Source organism: Orcinus orca, chromosome 20 (genome assembly GCF_937001465.1).
Source record: "Orcinus orca chromosome 20, mOrcOrc1.1, whole genome shotgun sequence".
NCBI classification, from domain to species: Eukaryota; Metazoa; Chordata; class Mammalia; order Artiodactyla; family Delphinidae; genus Orcinus; species Orcinus orca.
Window position 1 is genome coordinate 54526856 of NC_064578.1, and position 24976 is coordinate 54551831.

The 24976-nt window shown below is 41.1% G+C and overlaps 2 protein-coding genes across 6 annotated transcripts in view; both read right to left on the reverse strand.

Moving 5' to 3' along the window:
- LOC101281293 (zinc finger protein 665) overlaps nt 1-24976 on the reverse strand; it is a 369078-nt gene that overhangs the window by 340697 nt on the left and 3405 nt on the right. The window contains 1 exon segment of the mRNA XM_049703373.1: nt 14125-14215. Coding sequence (XP_049559330.1) covers nt 14125-14139 — 15 coding nt within the window. The 5' untranslated portion in view covers nt 14140-14215.
- The window catches only part of LOC105747734 (zinc finger protein 677-like), a 136416-nt gene that overhangs the window by 48477 nt on the left and 62963 nt on the right, over nt 1-24976 (reverse strand). The window lies entirely within an intron of this gene.

Below are 24976 nucleotides of genomic sequence, written 5' to 3' on the forward strand. Positions count from 1 at the left end.
AGAACAAAGTAGATTAGAGATAAATGAAACAGAATAAAAAGTACAGAAAACTACAACCCTACAATATGGTTGTTTGAAAAGGATGAAAACACTGACAAACACCTAGATTTACTCACAAAGAGAACACTCAAACTACTGAAATCAGGAATGAAAGAGGGGACATCATAACCGTTTACAAATGATTCTACAGAAATCAATAAAATTCTAAGAGAATACTAAGAACTATTCTATACCTAAATGTTGGATAACCCAGAAGAAATGGATACTCTCCTAGAAAATATAACCTCTCAAGACTGACCCATGAATAAATAAAAAAATGTGAACAAACCTATTCCTATTAAGGAGATTGAAATCACTAATCGAAAACCATACAACAAAGAAAAGCCAGATAGCTTCACTGCAGAATTCTTCTCAACATTTAAAAACAATTAAGAGCAATCTTGCTTTCACTCTTCAAAACAACTGAAGGAAAGGGAACAGTTCTAAACTCCCTCTATGAGGCCAGAGTTACGTCAATAACAAAGCCAGACAAAGACACTACAAGAAAACCAGAGGCTACAATCTCTAATGAATAATGATGCAAAAATCATCAATAAAATAATAGTAAACTGAAACCAACAGCACATTAAAAGGATTATATACTGTGACTAATAGGGATATATTTTTAAAATATAAGGATGGTTCAACATATGAAAATCTTTTGATGTAAAACAGCACATTAACAGAACGACGGGAAAAAAACTACATGATCATTTCTACTGAAAAGCATTTGACAGCATTTCATGGTAAAAACACTCGGTAAACTAGAAATAAAAAAAATACTACCTCAGGCTTCCCTGGTGGCACAGTGGTTGAGAGTCCACCTGCCGATGCAGGGGACACGGGTTTGTGCCCCGGTCCGGGAGGATTCCACATGCCGCGGAGCAGCTGGGCCCGTGAGCCATGGCCGCTGAGCCTGCACATCTGGAGCCTGTGCTCCGCAACGGGAGAGGCCACAACAGTGAGAGGCCCGCGTACCGCAAAAAAAAAAAAAAAAAAAAAATATTACCTCAACATAATAAAGGCCATATATTAACAGCCCACAGCTACCATCACACTTGATGGGGAATGACTTAAAGCTTTTCCTCTAAGATCAGGCACAAGAGAAGGATACCTACTTTCACTATTTCTAAAAACATTACTGAAAGTCCTAGCAAGGACACATAGGCAGAAATATAGATAGAAGGTATCCGAATAGAAAAGGGAAGAAGAATTTTTTCTGTTTACAACCTACATGATCTAATGTGTAGAAAAAACTGAAGATTCCACAAAAAAAAAATCCTACTGGAACTAATGAATGAATTCAGAAAAATTAGAAAAATAAAATATGTAGGTATAACCTTATCCAAGGAGGAAAACATTTTTACACTATAACCTAAAAACACTGCTGAAAAATATTAGAAAAGATACCAGTAACTGCAAATATATCCCGAGTTCATGGGTTGGTAGGCAGTACTGTCAAGATGTCAGTACTACCCAAAATGATCAACAGATTCAACACAATTCTTAGCAAAATCCCAACAGCATTGCTTGAAGAAATACATAAATCCATCCTAAGATTCATATGCAATCTGAAGACCCTCAGAGCAAAAACAAGTTTGAAAATAACAAAGTTGGAGGTCACACAATTATTTCAAAATTATCACAAAGCTAAACTAATCAAAGTGGCACAGTACTGGCATGAAGACAGACCCGTGGAACAGAATAAAGATGTCAGAAATAAACTTGTGTATACGGTCAAATGATGTTCCACAGGGTGTCAGTACCACTCAGTGGGGGAAGGGCAGTCTACTGAACTATGCTGAGAGGAGACCAAGATGGTGGAGTAGAAGGATGTGGAGCTCCTCTTCTCCCACAGATACACCAAAAATACATCTCCACGTGGAACAAGTCTCACAGAACACTTACTGAAAGCTGGCAGATCTCATACAACGAAAACTGCAAGAAAGATCCCCACTTAACCGGTTAGGACAAAAGGGGGAAGAAAGGAGTCGGGATGGGACCTGCACCCCTGGGAGGGAGCTGGGAAGGAAGAAAGGTTCCCACACCCCGGGAAACTCCTCGACTGGCTGAGAGGTCCGCCAGGACAGGGAGGGGAGCTTTCGACGCCAGAGAGGAGAGTGCAGGAGCTGGCTTGTGGCCAGTAGGGTAGGGAGAGAGCAGCACAGCCAGTCCTTGCCATGCTGCTGCACTTCCCAGCCCGAGATGTGTGCCTCCTAGTGTGCACAGCAACTGGGTGCTGAAACTCAGGCCTCGGCGACATACTCGGGGAGAGAATTCGGTTTTGCTGTGCAGAGATGGCCCAAAGGTCCTGGAGCGTGGTCTGGGCCACAGCTGGGGCTGTGTGCAGGACAGTGCAGGTCTGCAATAGGAGCCCACTATCAATGCACAAAGAGAGGGGCGTGGGTCTGCTGTAGCAGGGTGTCAGGGTGCTCGGGGGGCACAGCTCTGGCCGTCGCAGGCTTTGGGAGTGCGCATGGGTGGCAGGTTTGGGGAGTGCACACGTGTCACTGGAGGGGCGTCTGACCCGATTATTGGTACTCTGGCAGCAGGGTTGAGTTGGGGAATGGCACCAGCAGCAGTGGACTTTGTGGGCTCACACACGTGGAGTTGGGCTGAATCTGAGCCTATTACCAGTGCTCCTGCAGTGGAGGTGGGTCTGGGGGCAGCACCAGCAACCGTGGACTCTGTTGGCGCACACACACCGGGTAGCAGGCGGTGTCACAGAGTCACACGTCCCAGTGGAGGGCTACTGGGGAAGAACACATCATAGCTCCTTTCCCAGCAGGGTGATCAAATCCTGCCTACCTCATGTCACAGCTTAGAATTGGACCTGGAGGCTTCTACCCCAACCAGTACTTCAACTACAGGGCTGTTACAACCACCGAGCAAAGAAGAGGCCCTGCCAAACATCCACTGCAGGCTCTGGTCACCACCACAACAAACATACCACCTATCAAGAGGACAATGGGGGCTTCCCTTGTGGCGCGGTGGTTGAGAGTCCACCTGCCGACGCAGGGGACACGGGTTTGTGCCCTGGTCCAGAAGGATCCCACATGCCACGGAGCGGCTGGGCCCATGAACGATGGCTGCTGAGCCTGCGCGTCCAGAGCCTGTGCTCTGCAACGGGAGAGGCCACAGCAGTGAGAGGCCCGCGTACCGCAAAAAAATAAATAAAGAGGACAATGGCCAGCACACCCTGACGAAAGATGTGGCAAGCGTCCATACCAAAAGAGCCCTTGCACCAAAAATTCTGGACTCACACACACAGCCTATTCAGGGATGCTCCCACATAAAAGCAGCCCTTCAACAGTAGATAACTGTTGCTCCTAAATTCACAGAGAAATATAAATAAAATGAAAAAGCAGAGGAATACTTCCAATTAAAAGAAGAAGATAAATCTGAAACAACAAAAAATAAACAGACCTCTTCAGTCTATAAGCCCCAAGTACACAAAGGAGGTAATAAAAATGCTGAAGGTATTGAGAAAGACTATCAAATAGAAATGCAAATCACTGTAGCAAGGAACTAGAAAACATAAAGAGGAGCCAAACAAAACTAGAAAACTCAATCGCCAAGATAAAAACCGAACTAAAGGTAATGAATAAGGAGACTAAATAAGGCAGAAGAACAAATAAGTGATCTGGAAGACAGTGTAACAGAAATCACACAATGAGAAGAGCTGAGAGATCTACACCAAGACATATTAAAATGGCAAAAGTTAAAGAGAGGATTCTAAAGGCAGCAAGAGAAAAACAAAGTCAGTTACAAGGGAACCCCCATAAGGCTATCAGCTGACTTCTCTACAGAAACTCTTGCAGACCAGAAGATAGTGGCAAGATATATTCAAAGTCCTGAAAAGGACAAACCTGCAACCTAGAATACTCTACCCAGCAAGATTATCATTTAGAATAGAAGAGGTAAAGAATTTTTCAAGCAAAAACTAAAAAAATACAGCAATCCTAAACCCACCCTAACAGAAATATTGAAAAGATCTTCTCTAAATAGAAAAGAAGAATCTATAGGAAAGGGAAAAATCACAATACAAAAGGCAAATATACAAAAGGATTGAAAATCACATAAATGAGCCAATTCACAGATTAAAAAACAATCAAAAAAATCTTATGAAAGCAATTATAACTACAACAAACAGCAAAAGGATAAACATGAAGATGTAAAATAGGACATCAAAATCACAAAATGTGAGGGTTAACATCCTTGAAAACCAGGATAACCACAAATCAAAAACATACAAAAGAGTCACAGAAACCAAAAAGAAAGGAACTCAAGCATAATGCAAAAGAAAACTATCAAACCACAAAAGTAAAACCAAAAAGACAAAAGGAACACGGAAGAAATACAATGTCAACTGGAAAACAAGGTTTAAAATGGCAGTAAGTACATACTTATCAAGAATTACTTCAAATGTCAATGGACTAAATTCTCCAGTCAAAAGACACATAGTGGCAGATCACAAAATAAAACAAGAACCTACAATATGCTGCCTATAAGAGACCCACTTTAGGGCAAATAACATACAGATTGAAAGTGAGGGGATGGAAAAAGATAGTTCACACAAATGGAAATGACAAGAAAGTGGGGGTAGCAATACTCATATCAGACAAAATAAACTTTAAAACAAAGACCATAAAAAAAGACAAGGACACTATACCATGATAAAAGGATCACTACAAGAAGAGGACATTACACTTATTAACGTATACGCACCCAATATAGGAGCACCTAAATACATAAAACAAATACAGGTATAAAGGGAGGAATCGAAGGGAATACAATAATAATAAGATGCTTTAATACCCCACTAATATTAATGGACAGATCTTCCAGACAGAAAAACAATAAGGCAACAGAGATCCTAAATGACACAATAGAACAGTTAGGCTTAATTGATATCTACAGGATATTACATCCAAAAAACCCAGAATACACATTCTTTTTCAAGCGCAGATGGAATATTCTCTACAATACAACACATACAAGGACAAAAAATAAATCTCAACAAACTTAAATGGATAGAAATTATTTCAAGCATCTTTTCTGACCACAACAGCATGAAACTAGAAATTAATCACAGAAAGAGAAATAAGAAAACGATTACATGCAGACTAAACAACATGCTACTAAAAAACCAATGCATCAACGATTAAAGCAAAGAGGAAATCAGAAAATATTTTGAGACAAATGACAATGAAAACACAACCATAAAAAAAGAAATCTATGGAATGCAGCAAAAACAATCCTAAGAGGGAATTTCAGTGATAGAGGCCTAATTCAAAAAAGAAGAAAAATCTCAAACAACCTAAACTATCACCTAGAAGAATTAGAAAAAGAAGAACAAAACCTAGTCAGCAGAAGGAAGAAAATAATAAAGATCAGAAAGGAAATAAAACACAGTGATAACAAAATAGAGAAAAATTAATAAAAACAATTGCTGTTTTTTTGAATAGATAAAAATTGACAAACTTCTGACCAGCCTCATCAATAACAAGAGAGGACCCAAACAAACAAAAGAAGAAATGAAAGAGAAATAACACCTGATTCCACAGAAATACAAAAATTCATAAGATAATTCTATGAAGTTATATGCCAACAAAATCAACAACCTAGGAAAAACATACAAATTTCTAGAAACATACAGCCTCCCAAAATTGAATAAAGAAGAAACATAATTTGAACAGACTGATCACTAGAAATGAAATAGAATCTGTAATTAAAAAAAAACAAAACAAGAGGGGCTTCCCTGGTGGCACAGTGGTTGAGAGTCCGCCTGCCGATGCAGGGGACGCGGGTTCGTGCCCCGGTCCGGGAAGATCCCACATGCCGCAGAGCGGCTGGGCCCGTGAGCCATGGCCGCTGAGCCTGCGCATCCGGAGCCTGTGCTCCGCAACAGGAGAGGCCACAACAGTGAGAGGCCCGCATACCACAGAAAAAAAAAATAAAAAATAAAGTTGGGTAGAAGACCTAAATAGACATTTCTCTGAAGACATACAAATGGCCAATACGCACATGAAAAGATGCTCAGAATCACTAATTACTAGAGAAATGCAAATCAAACCTACAATGAGGTACCACCTCACACTGGTCATAATGACCATCATTAAAAAGTCTACAAGTAACAAATGCTGGAGAGGGTGTGGAGAAAAGGGAATGCTCCTACACTGTTGATGGGAATGTAAGTTAATGCAGCTACTATGGAAAACAGTATGGAGGTTCCTTAAAAAACTAAAAATAGAGTTACCACATGATCCTGAAATCCCACCCCTGGGAATATATCTGGAAAAGATGAAAACTCTAATTCAAAAAGGATACATACATGCCAATGTTCATAGCAGCGATATTTACAACAGCCAAGACATGGAAGCAATGTACATGTCCGCTGACAGATGAATGGATATGGTGGAATATTACTCAGCCATAAAAAAGAATGAAGGGCTTCCCTGGTGGCGCAGTGGTTGAGAGTCCGCCTGCCGATGCAGGGGACACAGGTTCGTGCCCCGTCTGGGAAGATCCCACATGCCACGGAGCGGCTGGGCCTGTGAGCCATGGCCGCTGAGCCTGCGCATCTGGAGCCTGTGCTCCACGATGGGAGAGGCCACAACAGTAAGAGGCCCGCGTACCGCCAAAAAAAAAAAAAAAAAAAAGAATGAAATATTGCCATTTGCAGAAACATGGATGGACCTAGGGATTATCATACTAAATGAAGTCAGACAAAGAAAGACAAACATTATATTACTTATATGTGAATCTAAAAAATGATACAAATGAACTTATTTACAAAACAAACAGACTCACAGATATAGAAAACAAACTTACGGATACCAAACAGGAAAGAGGGGGAAGGATAAATTAGGAGTATGAGATTAACAGATACACAAGGATAGTTCAACATATATATACTACTATATATAAAATAGATAAAAAACATATATATACTACTATATATAAAATAGATAAAAAACATATATATACTACTATATATAAAATAGATAAAAAACAAAGATTTACCATATAGCACAGGGAAGTATATTCAATATCTCATAAAAACCTATAATGGAAAATAACCTGAAGAAGTGTGTGTGTATATGTATGTATCTGTATATATATAAATATAAAACTGAGTCACTCTGCTGTATGCCTGAAACTAACACTATTGTAAATTAAGTATAATTCAATAAAATAAACAAGCAAATGAACAAATAAATAATTTGTAGAGTGAATTAAAAAAAAAGATGTTGAGGAAACTAAATATCCATATGCAAAGAATGCAGTAGGACCATTATCTTACACAATATACAAAAATTAATGGATCAAAGACCTAACATAAGACCTGAACGTGTAAAAGTCCTATAAGTAAATACAGGGAAAAACTTGTTGACACTGGATTCAGCAATGATTAATTGGACATAACACCAAGAGCACAGGCCACAAAGTAAAAACAGATAAACTGGACTACATCAAAATCCTAAACTTGTTCATCAAAGCACACTCAATCAAGTGAAAAGACACTATGAAATGGGAGAAAATATTTGCAAATGATATAACTGAGTATAGGTAAAAATTGAGAATACATAAAGACCTCTAAAAGGGTCTGATCACCAGTTCCACCACGGCAGGGGGCCTTTCCCCAATTCAATCTTCAACACTAATATCATAAAAAATACAGAGCTGATGACTAAATAAACAAAAATCAAGACCATACATAATGCACAGAAATGTACAAAATGAAAGTAGCAGTGCCTTAAACAAAACGAACTATAGCTTATCATTGAAGGTATCACACCAATTCATAAGCTTTTATTAACATGCTTCAAAATTAGGTGTTGAGGTAGAATGAATAAAGGCACACACAGGTGACAAAATATGTAGCGTGAACAACAGTTTAGTCAACAGCCTCACAGATATGAGGACGAGAACCTGGGCAATGTTATTCGTAGGAGAAATTCCTATACCATTTACTGAAGTTCATAAAGGATGGTCATTAGTATGTGCAAGCAACATTGTCACAGTGCCCTTGAGACATGCTTCTGTGACACTCCTCAACCAGAATAAAAACCTGGAAAGACTTATCAGTTAGGCTCTCATGATACTTTCTACCTCACATTGTAGAACATGCTGTCCACTCCAGTAAGCAGCTTCAAGTGGTGATTTTGTATGCAGCTAGAGAATACTGCAACATATGAGGCAAAGTACTCTCCATAAAAACTTTCTGTTGCCAATAAACCCACTCCACAGAGTCCACCAGAAGTTGTCCACTAACTAAAAGTGGATTATCACAGTAAAAAAACTGGACAAAATTTCAGACCCTAGGAATATCTATTTCAGAAGCAAGTTTTAGAGTCAAATCAAGCAAACTTAAAGAACATATGAAATCAGGAAGTGTCTACATTACCCAACTAGGAAGAGCACTCCAATAGAGAAAAAACTATAAGATACGGGGGTCAGATATGATAGGATCTTGAGATGGGACCATGTTCTCTACCCACAGACGCCAAGCTAAGAGCCTGAAAAGGTTCACATGTGCTCCTCTTGTAGGACTGGGGATCAAAGAGAGGATGTCTGTCCATGGTCCTTACCGTTTTCCTAAGTAACAATTACGTAAGGTTCAGTCAACCTGGCCGCCACTCGCATCACTGAAGTATGCGGCAAAAGCAGGATGGAAGAAATGGCTGGGAAATCTAACTAAGCAGACAGGGCTTCAGACAGCTCCATGTAGGTTATGAGGTCCAGACGGAATTAATGTACAGCCAGTGTTCACTATCTGTTACTATCTGTTGATTACATCTTCTCAGAACATCAAATTGGGATTAAACTGACATAGGTTCAAGGCTTGGACTCTGGAGGCATCAACTCTTATCTCTACGGACTAAGAACTGAGCATCCAGTGGAATCAAGACCCGAAGGAGAGATGAAGGGGCAAGAGACCCCTTTAAAACAGCCCGCCTCATGCTTCTTAAAGTCAAGAAAGACCGAGTTCACAGAAGGCATATAACAAAGTGCTGTGGATCAAGATATAAAGACTGACTTTATCTTCGTTGCAGCTGCAGCACCACTGGAAGGTGAGGGGGTAAATTTCACACGTTGAAGCACAGAGTGATAAGTTGCAGAGAAAAATTTCCTCTGAAAGTTCACAAGAAATAAACTTTTGTTTTCCCAGAGAACTCTCCCAACAATGGGAGAGTTTCCCAATGCCCTTCTGACATCTGACCTGTGTTCACACTTTTGCTACTTTCCCACTCGTTAGGTTTACTGATACTTTCATGTCACTCTTGACAGTCCAGGGCTCATTCTCTTGCTTCAAGATGGAGATAATACTCAGATCAGAAAAAGAAATTCCTGCTTATTAGAAATAAGAAATGTGAAGTGCTGTGGTGTTTCCAGAATCCCAGCTCTTTGTTCAGCTGGAATGGGCAGATCACCTGAAGAAAAGGACAGTTTAAACTACTGACACTGCACATCCTGAAGCATTTCATGTCCAAGTCAACAGGGATTTCAGATCAGTCAAGCAAAACAGGGGCTCCCAAGAGGCACACAGGAAAAATGCAAAGATATCCAAGAGCAGATCCCAACTTCTAGAGGGAGGGAAGTTATCCTCACCCACAGAGAGCAGGTTCCTGGAGGTCTCCTCCATCACGTCCCTATACAAGGCCCTCTGAGCAGGGTCCAGGCGTTCCCACTCCTGAGTGAATCCTACGGCCACATCCTTGAAGGTCAACGGTGCCTGAAATGAAACACATTTCACCAAGGGGCCATGAGGAGAGTCCTTATTTTTACACAACGTGAGAAGGGGAGACAGGTGTAACAATCAATCTGGTTGAAATATGTAAATGGCAAAGCTATGTAAAGGTATTTGGAGCAAATTATGTGTCTCTAATTTTAACATCTTATGTTTTATGTAAGAGAGTATGATATCTTCCAAACAATGTGGATTTTTTCATGTTTGTCGACAATACATGGAATACACACAAATAAAACTGAACACCAGACTGTCTATACAGATATTATGTTCTACACACTGAGATATTCAATACCTAGATGAGCTACATTATGAGTGGTGTTTTCAGAGATGACAAAGTCCAGAGTGGATTTAAAGAAAGGTCAGAATCTTAAATTATGATCAATAACAATCGCAATGACTAAAAGGGTCTGAGTACTTCCTATATGATAAGCAGTACTCTAAATGTCACATGTATTAACTTGTTATCAACAGAATAGCTCATTAGAGAAAGATGTGTTCCCATCGTACAGAGGAGGAAACGGTCAGAGACACTCTGAGAAACTCGACTCAGGTCAACAGATAAGAAATGACACAGCAAACAGCTGAACTCAGGTGGCTGGGATCTGGAATTGAAGCTAAAGAGCGTCAAAGAATTGGAACTGCTACAATTCACAAATCTAAGGACACGTATAGGCTAAAAGGATGGAAGAAGATATTCTATCCTACAGAGAGTAAAGGTGGCTACATAATGTGAGACAAACTAAAAATAAAAACTGACACAAGGGACAAAGGATATTATATAATTAAAAATGGTCGATTCAATAAGAAGATTCAACAATTATAAATACACACACACACACACGCACACACATCTAACAGAGCTCCCAAAGACGTGAAGTAAAAATTAACAGAAATGAAGAGAGAAATGGACAGCAGCACAGTAATAGTATGACATTATAAGACCCCAGTTTTATTTATGGACGGAACCATACAGAAGATCAATAAGGAAACAGAGGACATCAATAACACTACAGACTGACTGGACGTAACAGACACGTACACATCACAACCACCCAACAACAGCAGAAAAGACATTCTTCCCAACTATCCATGGGACATTCTCCATAACAGACCACATGTTGGGGCACAAACTAAATCTTAAATTTAAGAAGACTGAGGTCATAAAAGTATCTTATCTAACCACAATTAAATGAAAATACAAATAAGCAGACGGGGGAAAAAAACACCAAAAATGTGGGGAAAAAAGCCAAAAACCAATGGGCCAAAGAAGAAATCACAAAGGAATTTTTAAAATATCTGGAAGAAAATAAAAATAAAACATACCAAAATTTATAAGATACAGTGAAAGCTACACTGAAAAATGCTTATAATAAAGAAAAGATCTCAAATCAGAAATCTATTTTTACACCTAAAGGAAACAGAAAAAGAAGAAAAAAACTAAACCCAAATTTAGAAGAAGAGGTAAATCAGAAAGATGAGACCACAGATAAATGAAATAGAAAATAGAAATATATAAACTAACAAACCAAGAGTTGGTGTTTTGACAAAATTTACAAACTTTTAGCTACACTATGAAAAAAACAAGATTCAAATAACTAAAAACAGATATAAGAGGGGAGAGATTGCAACTGATGTCACAGAAATTTTTTACAGGATTATAAGTGAGTACGATATACAATAATAGGCCAAAAAATTACATAATATAGAAGAGGAAAATTCTCAGAAACATGTAACCTACTAAGCCCTAATCACTGAGAAAAAGTCTGAACAGAAATATAACTGAAGAGATTCAAGCAGTAATCAAAAACTTCAAAGAAAAACCTAGGATCAGATGGCTTAACTGCAGAATTTTACCAAATATTTACGGAAGAATTACCTCATATCCTAATAAAGATCTTCTGAAGAGTTGAAGAAGGAACACTGGCAAACTTGTTCTATGGAGCTGGCATGATTCTGATACCAAACTCAGAGAAAAACACAAGAAGGAAGGAAAACTACAAACTAATATCCCCGATGAACACTGATAAGAATATCATTAACAAAATACTAGCAAACCAAATTCACAGCAAATTAAAACAATTTTACATCATGACCAAGTGGAATTTATAAGGCAAGGATGATTCAACATACAGAAATCAATTAATGCAGTGCACCACATTAACAGAATAAATCAACCCATGATCATCTCAACTGCAGAAAAAAGCATTTGACAAAATTCAACAACCTTTCAGGATAAAAACCTCAACAAACTAGGAATAGTAAACTATCTCAACATAAGAAATGCCATATATGAAAAGAACACAGTGATCAACACATGCTCAATGGTGAAAGAGTGAAAGCTTTCCCTCTCAGATCAGGAAGGAGTCAAGGATGCACTCTCTGCGCTACTGTCCAAAAAAGTACTGAAAGCCTTAGCCAGAGTAATTAGACCAAAAAAAAAAAGAAAAAAAAATCAAAAAAGTAAAATTATCTTTTTTAGTAGATGATGGTTTATAAAACTGTAAAACTGTAAAGATTCCACAAGAAAACTGCTACATCAAAAAACAATTTTAGAAAAGTTGCAGGATATGACAACATGCAAAAATCAGTTGTACTTCTATACACAATGCACAAAGTCAAATGAAAATTAGAAAACAATCCTATTTCTATAGCATCAAAAAGAATTAAATACTTAGGAACAGATTAGCCAAGGAGGTAAAAGACTTGCACACTGAAAACTACTAAATGTTGCTAAAAGAAATCTAAGATGATACAAATAAATAGAAAGACATCCTATACTCATGGACTGGAAGACTTAAAATACCCAGAAAATCCTAAATGTTTTATAGATTCAGTGGAATCCCTATCAAAATTCCAATGGCAATTTTTGCAGAGATAGAAGAAAACATGGTAAAACTGATAGGGAATCTCAAGGGACCCCCAAATAGCCAAAATATTCTTGAAAAAGAAGATGGAGGCCACCCTTCTTTAGATTTCAAAACATAGTACAAACAAAGTAATCAAGAATGGTGTGGTATTGGGACTCATCTGGCGGTTCAGTGGTTAGGACTCACTCTCACTGCGGAGGGCCTGGGTTCCATCCCTGGTCGGGGAACTAAGATCCTACAAGCAGCGAGGCTTGACCAAAAAAAAAAAAAAAGATGGTGTGGTATTGGCATAAACACAGATACTTAAAACCAATGGAACAGATTAACTCAGAAATAATTCTTGGAATATATGTAAAGTGTATTTAAATATATATATATATATATAATTTATTTATTTTTGGCTGTGTTGGGTCTTTGTTGCACACGGGCTTTCTCTAGGTGTGGGAAGCAGGGGCTACTCTTCGTTGCGGTGCACGGGCTTCTCATTGTGGTGGCTTCTCTTGTTGCGGAGCACGGGCTCTAGGCACACAGGCTCAGTAATTGTGGCACACAGGCTCAGCAACTGTGGCTCGCAGGCTCTAGAGTGCAGGCCCATTAATTGTGGCGCACAGGCTTAGTTGCTCCGCAGCATGTGGGATCTTCCTGGACCAGGGCTCGAACCTGTGTCCCCTGTATTGGCAGGTGGATTCTTAACCACTGTGCCACCAGGGAAGTCCCTTAAAATGTATTGACAAGGGTACCAAGACTACAATAAGGGGAAAGGACAGTCTAACAAATGGTGCTAGGAAACCAGGTATCTACCAGCAAAAGAATGAAACTGGAACCTTACCTGTATCAAACGCAGAAACTTCTTTGTGTCAGAGGAGGCAATCAACACAGTGAAAAGAAAACCTCTAAAGAACGGAGGTGATGCAAGTGATTTAAAGAATTTCTAAAATCAGTGATGGAATAAAACACCCTCTATCACTGATGTTCCTGAACTTTCCATTCCATTCTCAATCATGAAGATTTTGAAGTCAGTGACTCACTCATTTAAATTCAACTGCATTAGAAAAAGTCAGAGCAAATTTCTACTTACTGGTCTCTTTTCTAGCACTTACCAGGTATTGTGCATATTAATCCCATCACTTCCATGTGCAGCTTCTTTATCCCGGTTTACAGAGAGCAGACAGTGCATCCTGATGGCGCCCTAAGAAATCCTTGCTGCCCAGTAGCACTGACACCACGTCTCCAATCCATGGATGTGAATCCCTGCCCAGTGGGGACTCCTCACAAGTTCCAGGTCACTGAGTCATGGGGAGATAGGATCTAAGTGGAGATGACAGGCCCTGAGGGAAAGACCCGGGTGAGTATGAACGTACAGGTGTCAGGCAGGATACTTCAGAGTCAGAGATTAGCGAGTCCAAAGAAGGGCATTTCAGGAAGGACAGACAGAAGAAACAACTGAGAATATGACTTTACCTGAGAAAGAGCCATTTCTGACTCCTTTTCTTTCCTCTCCCTCCTCTTCCGGGCTTCTTCCTCAGACAACGTTGAGTCTTTAGAGGTTGACCTTGAAAGTTGAAAACAGGCTGTTTAATGCTTGGAATCAACACACCCCCTTCCTGAGTCACCACCACACACACAGGGAAGCCCTCAGCATGTGGAACAGACGGTCCTCTGCTGCCCACTGTCCCAGGAGGGGCTCAGGACAGTAACTCCCACACAGAGACCTACACAGGAGTTTCCCCACCCTTTCTTCAGATCAGGCTCCCCTCCTGGTCTCGAGGCCCTCACGTACCCAGCAGCAGCGGGCACCTCAGCGGGACCCGACGATCCCCTGCAGGTCACAGACCAGCCCTGATCCATCCCCACGCAGAGCAGAGCCCTCACCCTCAGCCCAGATCTCAGCCCTCAGGAACGGGGGGACCCAGAGTCACGATGCTCAGTGAGGGATCCAGATTAGAGTCATCTGGACGTTAAATATTACTGAGGCTGGGCCTCACCGCAGCTATTTAAAGGGGAATCTTTGGTCGGGGGCACAAAACATGTATATGCAAAATGCCTCACTGATCTAATGGGAAGCCTGGGTTAAGCACCACTCAGAGGAAAGCCCAACACACCTTCTTTTCCTTTTCCAGCTTAATAGAGGTGTAACTGACGAATAAAAATGGTGCACATATAAGGTGTACAATGTGATTATTTGACAGATGTATACACTGTGAAATAATTATCACAATCAAGTAATTCACACTTCCATCAACTCACAATTACCGTTTTGTGTCTGCGTAGTGAGAACACTTAAGTGATACTCCCTCAGCAAATTTCAAGTATATAGAAACACAGTATGGATAACTATAGTCAGCGTGATGTATATTAGATCCCCAGAACTTATTCATTTTATACCTACAAGTTTGTACCCTACGACCAACATCTCCCCATTTTCCCCACCACCCAGCTCCTGGTAACAAAACCACCTTGCTATTCTGTTTCTATGAGCTTGACAATTCTAGTTTCCACAAAGAATATCTTTCTCTGTGAGGCCTATTTCACCTAGCATGTTCTCTAGGTTCATTTATTTTGTAATAAATGGCAAAATCCTTCATTTTTATGGCTGAATAACATTTGTGCGTATACACACACACACACACACTTTCCTTATCCATTCTTTCGTCAACAGACATTTCGGTTCTTTCCACACCCTGGCTGTGGCGAATGATGCAGTACTGCCCACAGGAGTGCAGGTATTTCCCTCAGAATAGCAGTTTTGTTTCATTAGCTATCGAGCCGGAACAGTCTCTGATAGATTGTGTGCCTGTTCTTTTTTTAATTTACTGAGGAACCTCCACATTGTTTTCCATGATAGTCGTACCATTTACATTCCCACCATCAGTGCACAAGGGTTCCCTGTTCTCTGTATTGTGTGTGCGTGCGTGTGTGTCTGCATGTTTTGGGACAGAAAGGGAGAGGATAATAGAGTAACCAGCACTGGCCTGGCAACAAGAAAGTCTCATACAGCTTCCCAAGGATGAGCCTCTGGACTGCACATCACGGTGGTGTTCCTGCCCTCTGATTCTTGGAAAAATCTTTCCCTACATCACAGGACTTTGTCTCCTGTTAAGTTGTGCCCATAGACCCATACATAACAAGACCTCCCTAATGAAAACCTTCTGCCATTTGAAGCTTAGTACTCATAATTTCCCTTCTGGACTCAAACTTAAAATTCTCATGAGGTCCAACACACTCTCCATGTACCTGATAATATCCCCCTCCTATCCTGCTATAAAATACCAGAAAACATTCCAACCTCTAATAACTCGTGCATTCATGCTGGAATAATATATATGAAGACACCTAAGGACCCTCTAGACCCAAGACACTATATTTTAATATAAAGCATTATTTTTTTAAATTAATTAATTTATTTTTGGCTGTGTTGGGTCTTCGTTGCTGCCCGCAGGCTTTCTCTAGTTGCAGAGAGCGGGGTTTTTTGTTTGTTTGTTTTTTGTGGTAGACGGGCCTCTCACTGTTGTGGCCTTTCCCGTTGCGGAGCACAGGCTCCGGACGCGCAGGCTCAGCGGCCATGGCTCACGGGCCCAGCCGCTCCGCGGCAGGTGGGATCTTCCTGGACCGGGGCACGAACCTGTGTCCCCCTGCATCGGCAGGCAGATTCTCAACCACTGCGCCACCAGGGAAGCCCCGGGGGCTACTCTTTACTGCGATGCACAGGCTTCTCATTGCGGTGGCTTCTCTTGTTGTGGAGCACGGGCTCTAGGTGCGCGGGCTTCAGTAGTTGTGGCACTCAGGCGCAGTAGTTGTGGCGCACGGGCTTAGTTGCTCTGCAGCACGTGGGATCTTCCTGGACCAGGGCTCGACCCGTGTCCCCTGCATTGGCAGGCGGATTCTGAACCACTGTGCCTTGGAACCAGGGAAGTCCCAGGACACTAATACTTTAATTCACAGTGCCCCTAGCCCAAACAATGTCATCTCCAAATCTAATAATAAAAGCAAGATGTCTCCAACGATGCACATGCCTCAATGAGAACATACATCTTCCAAGGAAACACTCCAACTTCTCTTTTGTATCTTTCAAAGTACATCTAAAAGTTTCTTCACTTGCAACCCAAAATACTCAAAAATACCAAAAGTAACCCAGAAAATGATTTCTGAGACTTTCCCTATATTACTCCATGGGTTGCATGATGATGACGCTTGCCCTCCAAAAATCCCAACAAAAGTCAGCGTGTGGAGTGGATGCTGGGGGGCACCCTCTAGATCCAGCACCTCGGGACTAAGGCACCCATCCTCCTGCACCCACAGCTCCCTGTGGGCTCAGCTCAGGCCTTGGTTCTACCATCACTGCACGATATTTATTTCCCTCTGCCTATTTCCACGCCTTACATTCCTCCTCAGCTGTGATCATGACTTACCCAATTAAAACTAGTACATGCAAAGCCGTTTCAGCACGTGTCCCAGGCAACCTGAGTTGACACCAGGGCACCCCAAACCATTCCATGCAGCCCACAACCACCCATAAACCCACTTGCAGATGCTCCAGCCAGAACTGAGACATGCCTTCCCAACATTCCGCACACCCACTGATCCCACAAAGAACAGGAACACGCAGCATGCACTGGGCTCTTCTGTTTGACCACACCTGCTGCCATATCCCTCCTGCAGACCCCTCCACTTCCCCCATTTTACTACCTCTCCTAAGGGCACGGCTGAGCAAATAGGGCTAAAAGGCACAGAGGCTTCTGGGCACAGACATCACAGTAGGAATGCTGCCACCCAAAGGACGCTAGGTATTCTGTATGAATATCAAGAAGTTGGCCCTCCTGGGAAAACTTGCCAGCAACTGGGGATGATATGGAGTCCAGTTACAAAGGCTACTGAGTTCAGTGAGGAAGTCTCCAAGAGAGAGGGTCCCCAGGTCTCACTGTGTCCTGATCTCCCCACGCACAGCTAACTGCAAGATAGCCTAGCTCACTACGAGGGGCCTCCTTCACGCCCCCTTACGTTCCTGACTTTCTGCCTGCCTTTAACACAGTGAAATCGGTATCCCCGACTCTGAACAGATGAACTGCTGGAAGGCAAAAACCTCTTGTCAAGGTGGCAACTGGTCCCTGGATGTTTAGAGCCTGGAAGGCCTGAGAACTATAGTGGATCAATGACACAGCGGACTACACGTGAGGACACCTCAGCACACTGCCTGCGGGTACCAGTCTAAAGTGCTTACTAGGGTTCTCTAAATCGTTTTGTTCTTATTTTGAGTAATAAGCAGCCACAGCGGATAATTAAAGTTGAAATTTCCAAAAAGAATTACCATATGATCCAGCAATCCCAACCCTGGGCATATATCCAGACAAAACTATAATTCAAAAAGATACGTGCACCTCTATGTTCACAGCAGCACTATTCACTATAGCCAAGACATGGAAACAACCTAAATGTCCACCGACAGATGAATGGATAAAGAAGATGTGGTACATATATACAATGGAATACTACTCAGCCATAAAAAAGAACACAATAATGCCATCTGCAGCAACATGGTTGCAACTAGACATTATCATACAAAGTGAAGTAAATCAGAAAGACAAAGATAAATACCATATGATATCACTTATATGTGGAATCTAAAACATGACACAAATGAACCTATCTACAAAAACAGAAGCAGACTCATGGACATAGAGAACAGACTTGCAGTTGCCAAGGTGGAGGGGATTAGCGGAGGGATGGAGTGGGAGGTTGGGGTTAGCAGAGGTAAGCTTTTATATATAGAATGGATAAACAATAAGGTCCTACTGTATAGCACAGGGAACTGTACTCAATATCCTATGATAAACCATGATGGAAAATAATTTTTTTTTAAAAAGTTCAAATTTCCAGAACAAATATGCAAACCATCATCATCACTTGTCCAAGTCCCTTGGTCTGCCCTGAGGATTACTCAGCCCAACCCACAGTCCTAGCATCTAAACACATTCTCAAAGTGATGTACTGCAGTCATCCTGGGAAAAAGAGGAACGCTGTGTGCACTTCAATGGAGGGAAAACGGGAAAGACTCAAAATAATCAATGGAGAAGGGCGTTTCTGTTGATGACAATTGATACAGAGGCAGTAAAACCTGGGTAACCTGACGGAGATTGTCAGCAGGGGATGGGGAGACCTCCCTGAGCCTAGACCTGAAGGAGCACAAGGGGCCTGAGCCATGGTGACTTCAAGGCCAAAGGTAAGAACAGGAACTAAGATCTGACACAGAAAAGGTGTTGGTGTTTGGAAACAGAGAACAGGTGAGTATGACTGGGGCACAGTGAACCATGAGAAAAGCTCCCAGGATGAGGCTGGGGATACTGGCAGGGCCCTGATGACACAGGGCTGAGCAGCCGCAGGGAGGAGTCGGGATTTTGTCCTGAAGACAAATGGAGGCCATTGGAGGTCTGAGTGCCAGGACCGACATAAACTCCCTTTAGGTTTACACTTAATGCAGAGAAGGGTGACTGACTATGGGCTCTCTGACTCGGAGCGTAGCTTCCGGCCTCCATCCTAACACTTTTGTTTTTCATCCTGGGAGGGCTGGGACCCATTTAAAAAATTCTAATTACAACTGCACACTCTTTCCAAGAACCGCCACACACGGACACACACCCAACTTGGCCAATCTTTTCAGGGGTCACTGTTGCTCAGACCAAGAATTTCTGGTCTAGTCTGTCATCTCATCTCATCTCCTTGAGGCCTAGAGGGGAGACATTTCTGAGAAGGTCTGAGTTTACAGAACAGACCAGGTGGAACTGAATTCTGAAAAGGTCACCTGAAGGGCCAGTGGGCACAGTTTGTCCTTATCACCTGTCCCATTTATTTATTTAATCACAATAATGAAAGGGACATTTTTTTGGAGAAGTGCAACAATTAGAAAATTCCAGCTTGCTTTTTTTTTTTAATGCTTAGACAACTTCTTAATTTGCACAAGTCCAGAGACACTCAACCCACAAGAGGGCAGAACCCTCTGAATTCTTCCTAATAAAATGAAAGTCTGTTTTCCCAGAGTACTCAAAAATATTTATGTGAATGAAAGAGAAAATGAGTGAGTTATTGTTATACTGAAATAAGCCCTTACAGAATTAAATAATTTGCTTTATTAAATTTTCATCAGTGTATTTCTTCTCCCTAAAACAGGCAGGAATTGAATAGAAAGGAAGAAACAGAAGTGGGTTGTTATATCCTTGGAAATTACATAAACATGCCAAAGCAAGGGAATGGTTAATAAATAAATCTCCAGCTCCAATCACTTCCTGATTCTGGACGCTATTATGGGTTGAACTGTTTCTCCTCAGAAAAGATATGCTGGAGTCCAAACTCCTAGTACCTCAGAATGTGACCTTATTGGAGACAGGTCTTCACAGAGATGATCAAGTTTAAATGAGGTCATTAGTGAGTATGCTAATCCAATATGACTGGTATCCTTGTAAGAAAAGGAAATTTGGACACAGAGACACACACAGAGAAAATGCCATGTGAAGATGAAGATCTTCTTAGGCAGAAAAACAACTATGCCAAGGAATGACAGTGACCGTCAGGAAACCACCAGAAGCTAGGAGAGAGGCAAGTAACAGAGTGTCCCTCGCAGACCTCAGAAGCGACCAACCAGGCTGACACCCTCATCTCCGATTTCCCGTCTCCTCAACTGTAATGCAATACATTTCTGTTGTTTGAGAGACTCAGTTTGTGGAACTTTGTTGCAGCAGCCCTAGCAACCTCATACAGGAGCCTAGAGACCTAGTTATTTTTCTACATGAAAATACTTTCCTCTTAATACTATTTAATTTCTTTATGAAATAATCAACAGCGATATTTTTGGAAGAAAAGAATTCGTCAAAAGGTCAAAAGTTAGAAACATTTTACTCTCAATTTGCTTTTATATGTAACTATTAAATCTATTTTTGAAGTTTCTTTTATGAAAATAGTGTCATTTTCATAGGAAAAACAATTTCGCTATTTCATCATTATATTCTAGGTAATAAAATGGCAAACGCCATTTTGATTCTAACAATTATAAAAACTTTTATACACAATGTATTCAATTTCAGACCATGAGCTTCAAGAAACTATAACAAAGATAAAGTTCTCAGAATTAGAAAAATAAAGAAGTCAATGTGGTGTTATAACATTAAATTAAAATCAATTACACATCCACTTACCTAACACAAGGGATATAACATACAAATAAAGAGAGAATTAATAAGAGAATTGTTACAGACTTGCAGGATGATCTTCAGAGGATGACTAAAATAGAACTGTATCCTGTATTTATTGATGCCATGATTTTCTCCCCATCTTCATCTTGGGAATATATATGAATAATTCAATCAATAGTAAGTTCTACTGCTGTGTGTTTTAAAATATTTTCCTGGTTCAAAATGTTTAACAACAGGGTTCATATATAGGATGCCAGACTGACTGCCACCAGCAAGAAAATAAAAACATTTTCTTTGGAAATCTAATCATTAATTTGGATTTGACCGTGGCAGTTACCACATAAAGATTAAGCACTCAACTAATAGATAACTATTATCTTTCGTCCCCTCTTAGCAACAAGCTACTAAAGCATAAAAGTGTGTATAATTTGAGTGAAATTATTTTCCAGTTTAAAAGTGAGTTGCGGGCTTCCCTGGTGGCGCAGTGGTTGAGAGTCCGCCTGCCGATGCAGGGGACACGGGTTCGTGCCCCGGTCCGGGAAGATCCCACATGCCGCGGAGCGGCTGGGCCCGTGAGCCATGGCCGCTGCGCCTGCGCGTCCGGAGCCTGTGCTCCGCAACGGGAGAGGCCACAGCAGTGAGAGGCCCGCGTACCGGGAAAAAAAAAAAAAAAAAAAAGTGAGTTGCATGTGAGTACCTGATAGAGCTGTAGCAGCAATAGGATTTGTTTTTAAATGTTTATCAGAAACCTTTTTGTTGTTTAAATCTACCAGCTAACTAAGACAGATGTGTTCGTTCAATTTTCAGAAGAGAGGGCAGATGCTCAAATTCAAAAATAATGGATATGGCTGATTTTAAATAGCAAAGATGAAAGTTGATTTCCCAATCTTATTTTCTTGCCAAGCAGCTGGGCAGCCATAAAGCACGCTTACCTAATTGGTGCCAATTAATTACCATGTGGGTTCAGTTTAGTGCTGAATCCAACACTGGTTCAGAAGCCTATACCGTTCAGGGACTCATCAGACACCTTCAGAAATGCTACAAACATACTACTTTTCAAAATGCGGGTGGCAACTCCTTTAATGTCTCACTGTTAAGGGAAATATGTATTTAATAAAATACTGCCTATGAGATCAAAGCCCCTAGCACCCATCCCCCTCACTAATTACAATAGTAAATTTGGATACATTACAAAAGAAAACAAACACTATGAGGACTCTGGAAGGTAAACAAGAGCAGAGAGGTGATGGGAATGAGCCAATAGTTGGAGAAGCAGCCCAGCCGCACGGTTTTGCACCAAGGGTAGACACCACTTGCACAGTGGCACGTAGCACATGCGGCTAAAGCTCTGACAGAAAATTTGGATATTTCTGGCCAGGGAAGGATGGAACAAAGTCAGTTGGTTAGACCAGAATATGGGAAGAAAATCCTAGAGGAGAGGAAGCTTGAAAAGAGGCACCAGCATTTCTGTGCAGAAGCCCATAATACTCCCAGCCTAACATGTGAACCACACGTGCTTTGCACAAACCCAAATCAGCATAGCAACAATTTTGAGCACTCAGCTGACATTTAACCACTTGCAAAATCTCAGCCTAACCTCAGCCTAATCCCTGAATTTAACAGGTTCAAAGGAGACAGGCCAAATCAGCATGACCAAGGTTTTGAGAAAACAACTGAGACTTGAGCCACTGCAACAAAAGGTTAAACACAACTGGCAGTCTGAACAAAATAAACTCGATCTCCTACAGAAACAAACCATCAACATTCTTCAGAGGATTATAGCAAAGCCCAGAGTCTACACAACTCACAACATCCATGAAATAATAAAACAACAGTTAACATACCAAAACTGAGGAATATAGGAGTCATTCTCAAGGGAAAAGGCAACTGAGAGACAGTGATTCTGGGATGACTCAGATGATAAAGTTATCAGATAAAGATTTTAAAAGCAGCTATTATAAAACCATGCTCTATGTGGCAAAGAAACATACGTGAAAAAAATTAAAAAGGTAGAAATTTTAAAGAAATACAAAATTTTATAAGAAGGACAAAATGGAAATTTTACAAATAAAAAAATATTATTTAAATAAAAAACTCCCTGGCAACTCCATGAAGACATGCCAATTTGTCTTCAAACTGTATTTTAACCAGCACTAGTAACAGTTTCTGCTCAGAATAGGTCCATGAAAATACTTAATGAATAAAACCTTAAGTCTGGTAAAATGAAATATTATTTAAAATATTTTAAATACAACATATAATTCACATAGGCTGAAAAATTTATATGAAAGCACATATAAGTTTTTAATGGAGAAACCTCAGTCCTTTATAACAAGGATAAACCACATTATCATCTTTACCTTTTTTTTTTTTTTTTTTGAGGTACGCGGGCCTCTCACCACTGTGGCCTCTCCTGTTGCTGAGCACAGACTTCAGACGCGCAGGCTCCGCGGCATGTGGGATCTTCCCGGACCAGGGCACGAACCCGTGTCCCCTGCATCGGCAGACGGACTCTCAATCACTGTGCCACCAGGGAAGCCCCTATTTTTACCTCTTGAAATACTAAATATTCCATACTAAAGACAAAATACAAAGCAATCTATTAAACGTCCTAGATATATAAAAAAATTAAAATTTTCCCATGTGTCTTGAATCTGCTTGAAAGGAGACTGGAAGTTGCAACTATGTTCTAACCACAAGGCTGAACGAACCAAAAAATCAACAACTTTAAGAAAAGTAAGGTCACAGAGCCAACAACAATTTTCAGTTGAACCGATAATTGGAGAGACAGAGAGGCAGACAAAAACAATCACAACTTACCGCAGTGGAAACTCATGAGTTGAAACTCCACCAGAACCTGGTCCCAGAGTAAAACAAGAAAAAAACCCTGAACTGTAATTAACAAATTGCTGGAGGTTCCGAGCAGACAAGTCCAAGAAGTAAAAACTCCAAGGGACCCAGTCATAGGTGGGTCTCTCCATGCAACTGTTTCACCTGCAGGAGCTCAACCAAGTTCTCATAGTAAATACTGGAGAAAAAGACTCTGGAGCTTCCAGCGGGGACAGAGAAAAAGGAACTATTTTGAAATACACCTGAGCATACTGTTCTTTTTAAAAAGGCCTGCCCACAGGTAAGACTATTTAACCATAGCCTTACCTACTGAGGTTTTGAACCTAACTGACTTGCTGGGAGGGAAACACCCAACTGCAGACCATACTAGTCATCCTGTCCCACAAAAGGGAGAATGAGAATTATATATGCAGTTCACAGTGCAGAGTTATAGGCTCACTAAAAGACTGAGACCCACTCATTGAACTCTGAATGCTTCCCGTCCCCGCACACCCCACCATCACATTACTAAAGGCCTATTTACAGCAACTGCTTTTACCCAGTGCATCATGTCTATCACGAGAAAAATTACAAGGCACATCAAAGGCAGCAATTACAGTTGGAAGAGGCAGAGGAAACATCAGAATCAGATACGCCAGGGATGCTGGGATTATCAGACTATTTCTGCTAACGCCTGTCTCGTTTAAAACACTGGGACCATCTTTCATGTTCCTGAGCAAAGGAAACTTCTTTCAAGGTCTGATCACACTGATACCAAGAATTTAATTCTTCTTTTCCAGAAAAATCAGAGTAAAATACTTCAAAAATACAGAATTGCAAAAACATAGCTGTGGAAAACATAGCAAGGGGTCAACTTAGAAATAAGCTCTGAGCAAACTTCTTCATCATGAACACAGGGGCTCTGTTGGAAGATTCCAAGTCAATCCAGCCCATCCTTCATCAACTGCAGTGACAATTAAGAAGGACCTGAGGGGGCTTCCCTGGTGGCGCAGTGGTTGAGAGTCCGCCTGCCGATGTAGGGAACGCGGGTTCGTGCCCCGGTCCGGGAAGATCCCACATGCCGTGGAGCGGCTGGGCCCGTGAGCCATGGCCACTGAGCCTGTGCATCCGGAGCCTGTGCTCTGCAACGGGAGAGGCCTCAACAGTGAGAGGCGCACGTACCACAAAAAAAAAAAAAAAAAAAAAAAAAGAGGGACCTGAGGGAAACATCTTCATGTCACCTCACAGCTCACGATTTTCACAGATCACATAAAAGGGAAGGCAATGTATTATTATTAAGCTAA